Genomic DNA, 9,960 nt, shown 5'->3' with positions numbered 1-9,960 from the left:
TACGTACACATTTATAAGTCATAAACAAATAGGTAGCAGTAGCAATAAAATAATGATCTCTGCAATATTGTACATTCAACAGTTCTTCAGTTTTGGTTTTCTTAAACCACTTTCTTCAACAGAACATGATGTAGTGATATCCATCGCAGCTGTCAGATTTTATTTAATTATGTATTTAAATGCCTATTTATCTATTTACGTTTCTTTGTTTTTTATTTTGCAGACTACCTTTTCTTTACCACTTCTTCTGATTCATCATTTTCCTTTTATCCATAAATCAACCTTGCYGTCAAAGAAGGGTTGTGAATGAAATAGTTTATAATTAAGAGAAAGAAGAAGCAGTTTGCAGCATTTCTGGGGAGGCCGGGAGGTCACTCGTGCAACTTGGCTGATGTGCTGCAGGGGTCAAAAAGGTCAGGTTGTATTCAGACTCTCTAAAAAAAAACACTTTCAAGCACTCATCCTGCACAAGCAGCTGATCTTTGTGACTCCTCCAAATCCCCCTCATGTTGATTTGTTTCCTCACTCTAAGAGGAGCAGAGCAGAAACCAGGAGAGAAGATTAATTATGACCTTCTCTTCTCTTCAACTCCGCTGTGTTTGTTTTCATAAGTTAAGCTCAAACCCTCTCCTGACTCTGTTGTTGATCACTCTGGCGCTTAGCTTCACTGATTCCTTTAAGGTTAACATTTCTGGAAGATTGCTCCTTAACAACAAAGTCTGATGTTTGGTGTCAGTAAGTTTACACTAACCATGTTCAGCCACGCATTCTTCCAGAGTTTCAGTTTTTAGGTTACCATTAAAATTATCTAATCAGGTTGTTTTGTTGATTTTATTGTTGTTATTTTCAACTGTATTTGAGAATTTCCTTTCCAAAATATAAATTTCAATGCAAATTTTAACGACTTCTAAAAAGTAATATTTTGTGTTTTCAGGAAGAGYCACTGGTCGTTTTGGGGAACTCTGCCTCCACCTAGTGGTTGATCTGCATCATTACAACTTAATCTAGTTAAACTGAGYCTTCTCTGTTCTTCATTTCCCGAAACCATTGGTGCTATAGTGGGAATGAGTTCACAGAGTATGGGAGCTTTCCTGTCTACTCATGGACTCCATTTTTCAATTCTGAATGAATACTGAGTATTTCCTGCTCAWACTTTACAGTAAAATATTTGACGGGATTGTTAATTGTCTCGGGGAAAAGAAAACTGTTTGAAAAATGAACATCTCCAACTCGTTTAGGYGTGACGTCTGTAAATGCGAAGAAAACGTAGCAGAAAACATTTATTTTTAGTTTAAGCTAAACTAATTTATTTCGAGCTAAAGCTAAGCTAAAAATAAATTCTGCGCTCAGTTTCGTTTTCATTTTACCTGAGGTGAGCCAGCTGATTAGCCCCGCCCCSTGCTGTTCAGAAACGTGCATAAGTTTTGTTTCTCATATTTCTGCTAGGTTTCGTTTCAGTCAGCTGAGCAACATAATAAACATCAGATGTTGTCCGGAAGAGGCTCACATGCGAGATGTTTTCTTGGGGAGAAGACTGTCAGCGAGGCTTCTGCCTCAAAGGAGACCCCATCACAGAAGAAGGAGTTCATTATTTAAATTTYGGTCATAATGTCACGGATCTATCAGCAGGTCGCAGCGTGCTGGCTTTCCTTAAATGTAACGGGAATGCATTCATTTTGCGCACTAATGAGAGCAAAGATGGAAACAGAGTAAGAGGAAAACAGAGTGAGTATCTGTGTTTTTTGTGTGTGTTTTTTTTTTTAGTATTTAAATGCGTTTCGAGTACACTAATGAAGTCTGTTCTTTTTGTCATTTCTGAGTTTTAGGCTGTTTTTATTCACTTATCAGTGGCAGTGTTTTGTATTTAGTTTAGGCTTTTAACGACATACTTGAATTTGTCACGGACTGATAATAGCATACGCTATAACTTTAAATACTTAAAAAAAAAAGAATGGGTGCATGATATTGTGATTCCGCCCCCTACTTTACAATCAGTGGCATCAATGGAGACCATGCCCATTCCTTTAAAATTTCCACTGCTCCACCAACCAATCTTGTATGCATAATGTTAATAAAAAATAAATTTAGGAGAGACAAAGACAAGATTTCATGAATTGCTATACATTTATTTATCTATTACTGACTTATCCCGCAGCATGATGCAACAAYCACCATGCTAAAAAAGAGCTGACATCAGTCTGATGTCGTAATGAGTAAATTGTTACGTTAATCCAACGCATATGAATTATCTTTGTGTATTTGCAGAGTTTGTGAAGTGTAAGGAGAAGATTGAGGCAGTGAGCTGTGAAGATGACGTCGTGATGCTGCTGTCTGAGAAAGGCTCTGTTTTCTGCGTGGACACCACCCACACCCCGTACACACCCAGGTGAGAAAGCAAAGCAAGGTTACTATGCTGGCATACCAGCAGCTTCGATTCATGCTACAGGTCGTCTGATTCTTGTTAAGATTTGATTAAGATTTTTCTTTGACTTTCTTGCAGGACATTGGACTCTTTTTCTAGCATACCAGTTGTACAGGTTGCGTGTGGGAGCCGGCATTCAGTTGCTCTGACAAAAGGTTTTCAATATTTCTACATTGTCAATGTCAAATGATATTAACTTCAGTCTTCTAATATTTTCTTTTTATTGGTCTTTCCTTCATCACATTGACATAAGCAGCTGTTACTAAGCTTTAATTGTCTACTCATTTTTGCACCATAATCATGTTGCGATTTCAAGAGTCTTAAKATTAGTTAAGATGTTYAAGACATGACATGAGCAGTTCATGACGTAGTGATGTGGATTCAGTAGTCAATCCTGGTGATCTTCCTTCAGAGGGTCAGGTGTACACCTGGGGCCTGGACTCCAGGGGTCAGCTCGGACTGGGGAAGAGAAGTTCAGGAGCGAGATCACCTCAGCAAGTCCAATCCTTGTTGTCCGTCCCCGTGGTTCAGATCTCTGCAGGAGGAGACCAGAGCTTCGCCCTCTCCGTGTCCAGAGGCGTGTTCGGCTGGGGCAGAAACGACTGTGGACAGCTCGGACTAGGAGACACAAAAGGTGCTGTTGGAAATTATTTCATAGCTTTGTGACTTACAATAACATATTCAAATGTCTAAKCTCATATTTTTTTCTTTAGACATGTATACACCAGCTTGTGTTCGTAGTTTGAATTTGAAGAAAGCAGGCGACATTTGCTGCGGAAAGGACCACACCGTCGTTTTGACWAAGGTTARGCAACAAAATAAAAGCCTCTAATTTCTGCTCTTCACATTTGTTCTTATTTGAAGTGTTGCGTTAATGCTTGAAGAGCATTTGTGTGTTTTTATTTTTCAGCATGGGGCAGTGTTCACATTCGGTTCTGGTCAATATGGACAACTCGGACACAACTCCTTGCGAAATGAACTCCGGCCTCGACTTGTTGCTGAACTTTGGGGGGCAAAAGTTATCAAGATTGCATGTGGGAGGTAAATTACAGCTTGTTGTATCATRAACACTTTAAAGGAAAAATGTTGTCTTAAACCCACATTAAATTATTGTTTGAAAAGAGACAATAGATGTAGTAGTTTCAATTTATTTCTCCAATGCAAAATTACTCAGTCAGTCTCAAATATATCCCCACTAATATCTACTAAGTTGCATCTGGACTACACTTTTTTTCACCCTTTGACATGTTCCTGATCTAAATTTGGCCGACTGTTTGATGGCGTTATTTAAATAGCACAGATTATTGAGCATTGAATAAGTTGAATCATTTTGAGACTATCCTTTCATTCATACAGCTATTATCCAGTAGGACTGGTAGGAGAAAAAAAATGTCCCACTGCTTAACAATAATAATAAAAATCACCAGCATAGTGTTTACAATGTTTATGATGTTCTTTCAATCCAGGTATCACACATTAGTTTTGACACACAGCCAAAAAGTCTACTCCTTTGGTTGTGAAACTCAAGGTCAGCTGGGAAACAGAGAAGAAAGCAATYCATCTGTGCCKCTACCTGTTCGYCTACCTCCAGGTAACTTTATCTATAGAATWAAAATAAAAATCTAAATACTATGTTAACTTTATATAGTAATTTACTTCTTTACTAGTTTCAGATGCAGTTCATTCCAGAATTGGAACTATCTTTGCTGGAGAAAACTGTTCATTTGCAGCCTGCTCTTCTGATGAGGTACCTGTTGCATGTTAACAGAGAGATTAACATGCAACAGGATCAGTCACCTCACCTCAYTTTTGTTTTTTCTTATCTAAAGCACGTTAGCATAAATTCAGACACTAACACAGTCAGCAAAGCAACTCAGCATGGTTTAGAAGATTTGGTTGATAACTGGACGTCTAAATGTGATGCAAAGTCACGGAAAAAGATTAAGCAGTGAGTATTTACCACTAACAGACCACTTAATAACATGACGTCAATTTCTGTTACTCTAAATAAAAACTACTGAGACTTTTATTCTTCTTCTCTTCAGGGAAATCCACAGGACATTTTCATCTGCATCCTGTTTGAACAAAAGCTTCCTTGAAGAAGGGTAAAGATGCAACTGTTGACATTTTTGTAACTTGAAAGGCAAAACATCCCATTTTCTTTTAGCTCACTWATATTCTAATTCAAATGGACATAACAAAAATTGTATTACTTCTATTAATCTTCAATAAATGTATGTTTATTTTTCAGTATAATGGATGTCTTAAAATAGACCAGTTATTCAATTATTGAAATACCGCTTATTTCAGTSTAGTAATTGATGCTGACTCTCTTTACTTTTCTACTCAGAAAAAATAAACATTTTAAAACCTCATCAAAGTACCACGGTCTGAACCTGAAACTGGCTCGACTGCATTTTAAAAAACTGGTGAAGACAGAAGATGTCTGGATAGAGGTTTGTCTTTCTTCCTGTCCAATTTTTTTTTTCAGACAACTACATGATAACTTGTTTTATATACTTCCATTTGTTTTTTCCTTTAATCCACTGTGTGTATTTATCTGTCAGGTTGAAGCATCCGTTCTGCGTTTGCTTCCTCTCCTTGATAAGAACCCAGTAGGAGTGGAGAGTCTGAGGATMTTTCTGCTCCTCAATGAGCTTCTTCATGTCCTCCAGAAGCACAGAAAGCAGCAGCGCAGCAAGTTAGCTGAGATGGTCGCTACTGCTGTAACAAGTCTGTCAAGGGAAAGCCTCAAGGTTTTAGGTACTGTTACCTAGTTTAGCTGAAATTACTTTGGCAAGTRATTAAAGCTCTGTTTGGTAAACATTAATGTTGTTACGGAGTGAAGCTTCTTCAAACAAAACGGAGGCTYGTATGTCTTTTACTGAACCTTTCTGTTCAGTTCTTTATTGAAGAGAGAAAACAGCGACAGCTGATAACGGCAACAGCTGTTCGTAACCAAGACAACCAAAATATCAACAAAGCAAGATAGTGACAAAACAGAACTAGATACTTAAGCATTCTTCAAAATAAAAGACTTCTTCTATTCAAATAAATCATGTCTTGCACTTAAATATATTTCACTTCATCCTTGTAATTATATACAATCATGTTCAATTCAATTAATAATAATCATGTAATCTATGCTTAACATCTAATTGGAAATCAGTCACTTATCATACTGAACAACATATAAGTGTAAAAAAGTCACAACAAATGTTGTTATCTCTAGGTGAGTGGTGGTCCTCGCTGTCGTCATCCACCATGGAGCGATTTGTCAGCGTGTGGAGGAAAGCTCTCTGTGTGATCTTGTCTGCTGAGGATGCTCCTCGCAGTGACGGTGTCAGGAACCTGCTTCAAGTTCTTCAGTATATGTACAATGTTAGTATCATAATTTGAAACAGGACTGACATGTTTGTTTGTTAATGATAATTAAGGTCTTGTCCGTGTCTTCCTGACAGGTTAACAGCAGGATGTCTGAGTCTCAAAGGCTGCCAGAAAGTGATTTTTATGTGATGATCGACCAAACGTTTCTCCTCGGAGAACTGCAAATCTGGCGTTTAAAATCAAAACGCAGGGTAAGAAAGTTTCTGTCAGATTTAACATCCTGTTTGTAAAAACACTGAATAACTAGTAACTCGAAGATCATATTGTGCTTTTTACCTTTTTAGTATGTGCGTGATGAGCCACTTGTTCTGTGCAACTTCCCGATTGTCATGGATCTGCAAACAAAGACAATGGTTTTTGGCATGAATACTGACCTCACCTGGGTAACTGCTGTTTTATTATAATGTATTACACTTTGTGAATCAAGTTGCTGTAATAAATTAGCTTTTCAATAATAATTTAATTTATTGCATGACTCTGCATATGGGTGTATGCATATACACATCTGTATATGCTTTGTATATATGCAGTTGAAAACCACAAGTTTATGTACTCCAGATAATAAAAAAAAACACATACACCTTTTTGAGAAACTACAATACCACAAAACTTTGCTTCTCTATTTATGTTCTGTGTTTACTGAGCTTGCAATCTGTGCCCTAAATTTGTGTACTTATATTGGATCTCTTTTTCTTAACAGCAGGAGTTCTTGTTGAGTTTTTTGGAGCAGGTGTTTATGGAAATGTTTCTGGGCTTTGGGTGGTGTTACCCTAACCCTCCTTTCTTGCAACTGAACCTAAACCGAGCATCTGTGTTAAACGACACATTCAAAATGCTGGCTAAGGTTGATCAGGAAGACTACAAGAGAAAACTTGTGGTACAAGACTGAAAGCTTGTTAAGCATAATTGAGTTATTAACTGCTTTTGTGGAGTGTGAGAAGAAATCTTATTGGTACCCTTTGGCATTCCAGGTGTTTTTTGATGAGAACTATGAAATTGATCATGTCTACGTAAAAGACTTTTTCCATGAAGTCTTTCATGAGTTGATGTCTACTGAGTCTGAGATGTTCACATTCAATGACTCCAAAACACTGGCGTGGTTCTCCTCTAAAGTAAGTTTTGTAGGAAAATGTTGTAAGACTTTCTAATTTTAAGCTTAGTTAGTTCTTTTTTTTATTTTTATTTTTTTTAATTAATGATCTAACCCACCAATATCAGGCTTCACAGGAGGACCAGCGTTTCTACCTGTTTGGGGTTCTGTGTGGACTGGCTTTGTACAACAAGGTGATCGTTTACTTACCCTTCCCACTGGTGCTGTTCAAAAAGTTGCTTGGAGCGAGGCCTTCACTGGACGATTTGAAAGAATTCAGTCCAAGTTATGGCAAGTAGGTAGAATTTATAAATGGTTTTAAATAATAAAAAAATATTTATCATTAAATGTATCTTTGTGTTGTTTTCTTTGAGGGGTCTGCAATCCATCCTGGACACAGAAGAAGACCCAGATGAGATGTATTTTACAGTGAGTATTGAAGTGAAAAGAAATGTCACCATCCATTTTAGGTCTTTGATATCTAACAGTTTTTAACATAGAGAAAAGTAACACCAGCATTTCCTTTCCTTAAAGATCCCATGGGATGGAACTGAGATTGATCTTGATCCGGAAAATCCTGACAAGCAAGTTACCAGCAAAAACAAGTAGGACATGATTTCATTATTTCTGAGGGGTTTTTTTATGAGTCGTTCCTAAAGATTCAATTTGTTCTCATTTATTTAATTAAATTATAAATATATTCGAGTTTTCCACAAAAAAGGCAATTTTGAAAAAAAAAATTTAGCCGGAAATGAAACCTTATAAATCAACTGAAGAATAACACATAGATGCTCCATACTCTGGTGTCTCCATTAAATACCTCAATGGACATGATCCTACTTCTTCTTCAAATCCATAAAACACATGTAGGTTGGGCAACCAAAGTCTAACGACCACATAGATATTTATTTAGATCTGGTTCACTTACACAGCTGAAATAAATCCACACCAGACGTTCGGAATCCAATATTTGATCATTAGTCGTAAACTGTTATTAAAAATAGTAAGCAATTAAATTTCTGTTATAATATGTGTCTGACCCATGTTTGTGAATGACAATTTTCATCAACTCAACAGGAGAGAGTTTGTTGACGCCTTTGTGAACTATGTCTTCAACACATCAGTGGAAGTTGTGTTTTATGAGTTCAAGCGAGGTTTCTTCCAAGTTTGTGACTGGGATTTGGTGAAACTTTTTACACCAAAGGAACTGCAAGAAATCCTAGTTGGAAAAGATTTCTATGACTGGGGGAAGCTGAAACAGGTACTTTCTTTGTGATAGATTGTATTCTGAGCTGTTTGAATTATCGCTGACGCCAGGTATTGGTCTTTTAAGAACACAGTTTATGAGGGCGAGTACAATGCCGACCACTCCGTCATACGGATGTTTTGGGAAGTTTTTGATGAGCTAACGGAGAATCAGAAGAACAGCTTTCTGTGTGAGTATGAAATTAGATTGTTTCCAACATTATTTAGAAAAAGCACAACCAGAAAAACTATTCGTCCTGAGAAAACACTTCAATTATGAAAACTTAGAAGCAAAAAAAAAAGATACGGGAAACGAGTCGAGGACTAAGGTCTCCATATGTGGGTTGTGCTTAACCCCTGCGCCACCACAGCACACCCCAACTCAATGTAATTTCTGATACAATCCTTGCTTGTTTGTTGAAGCTGAATTACGGCAGTACAAAGGACAGAATATTATGGCATCAACAAAGTTTGGATTTCGTTTATTGATGGCCAGATGAACAAATATGCCACTTACTATTACTTTGTCTGTGCAAAAGTGACAAAAAAAAACATCTAAAGTTAATACTTCTTTGTAGAAAGTTTCCGTAAAAGCTGATTTATTCCTGCTGTGTAGCTCACATCCACTGATAACCTCTTTTACCTCCCTCAGGGTTCGTCACTGGATTTGAACGGGTGCCGATCCTCGGCTTGGACAAGATAAAGATGAATATCAAAGTTAAACCCTTGCAGGATGACCAGTATTATCCTGAGACACAAACGTGTTTCTCCACCCTGGAACTGCCGCTGTATTCAACCAAAGGCATCATGCAAGCCAAGCTGACCGAAGCTCTTAGCAACAAAAGGATCAGTCAGTGTGTTTGATTCAGGATGAATCCCTGACTGGGTCTTTACTCACGGACACAGCACTTCCCTAACGATGAAAACTGTGTGTATATAAAGAAAAACAGATTTTAAACTAAAACAGTTTTAATCAAAACCTGCAAAGAAGTTGTTACTGTCATGTTTTGTAACTCATTGTTACACTTTAGTTTACTGAGACGTTAAAATAATCATCAGACTGATGTGGAATAAGTGAGATTTTAAAAATATTCTTTCAAATAAATATGTCATGTAACCAGAGGACTGTAGTTTTTCCTTCAGTCTGATGATAATGATAAAGGGACATTTTCTTCATTTATTTTGTTTCCTTGCTATTAAATAATTTAAGTTAAAAATCAACTTTGTGAACTATAAACTGAAAAGTGTGGGCCGAAGGATGGTCTGATTTACTTATGCTCTTTATTTTTTCCAATTATCTCTATAAAGATCTGTATATTTCTTTAATAAAATCAACGAATAAAACTTGAGATTTAATTCTAAAATTGTGTTTGCTTGTGCACGTTTCACAAAATGACAAATTCTGTTTTATATTTATTTACATATTTATGAAAGATTCACATGATTATGAACACATTTTGTTTCTGCAATGGTTTAAATACGTGCGTGCGTTCACACTGCAGCCTGAAGTGACCCAATTCCGARTTTTTTGCCGGGGCCATTCACACTGCCAGTAAATGCGACCTTCTGCAGTCTGAACTGGCAAACGACCTGAAAGTGTCCCGCATGCACACTAGAGGGCGCAATAGCGTCAGCGTTCTCGGTGTTCTGCCAACTGCCATAAAAAAGAAGTGCTCAGTGTTTGCGGAAATAAACATGGAGGCTAACGGTGGAGCTTAGCTTACATATTTGAAGTTGTTATCCGGCCGGAGCAGCATATTAACAACTTAATCCTCATTATAGTCCGTCATGGTTGTTGTTTTTCTTCCCGCTTGCG

The 9,960-nt window shown here is 37.3% G+C and overlaps 1 protein-coding gene across 1 annotated transcript; it reads left to right on the top strand.

Moving 5' to 3' along the window:
• The first annotated feature begins 1,388 nt into the window (after nucleotides 1-1,388).
• Nucleotides 1,389-9,508, top strand: LOC103466236 (probable E3 ubiquitin-protein ligase HERC4). Its single transcript, XM_008411684.1, has 23 exons — nucleotides 1,389-1,725; nucleotides 2,266-2,386; nucleotides 2,501-2,577; nucleotides 2,835-3,056; nucleotides 3,136-3,227; nucleotides 3,333-3,463; nucleotides 3,889-4,013; nucleotides 4,090-4,169; nucleotides 4,252-4,370; nucleotides 4,468-4,527; nucleotides 4,773-4,878; nucleotides 4,990-5,185; nucleotides 5,655-5,803; nucleotides 5,884-6,000; nucleotides 6,094-6,192; nucleotides 6,510-6,686; nucleotides 6,781-6,921; nucleotides 7,028-7,194; nucleotides 7,274-7,328; nucleotides 7,434-7,504; nucleotides 7,977-8,160; nucleotides 8,233-8,335; nucleotides 8,797-9,508. Exons 1-23 carry the CDS (start codon nucleotides 1,515-1,517, stop codon nucleotides 9,006-9,008), a joined length of 3,015 nt encoding a protein of 1,004 aa, XP_008409906.1. The 5' UTR covers nucleotides 1,389-1,514; the 3' UTR covers nucleotides 9,009-9,508.
• Nucleotides 9,509-9,960: the final 452 nt, after the last annotated feature.

This window comes from Poecilia reticulata, linkage group LG6 (assembly GCF_000633615.1).
Source record: "Poecilia reticulata strain Guanapo linkage group LG6, Guppy_female_1.0+MT, whole genome shotgun sequence".
NCBI classification, from domain to species: Eukaryota; Metazoa; Chordata; class Actinopteri; order Cyprinodontiformes; family Poeciliidae; genus Poecilia; species Poecilia reticulata.
The sequence above is the reverse complement of the archived record's forward strand: the minus strand, read 5'-3'. Positions and strand labels throughout refer to the sequence as shown.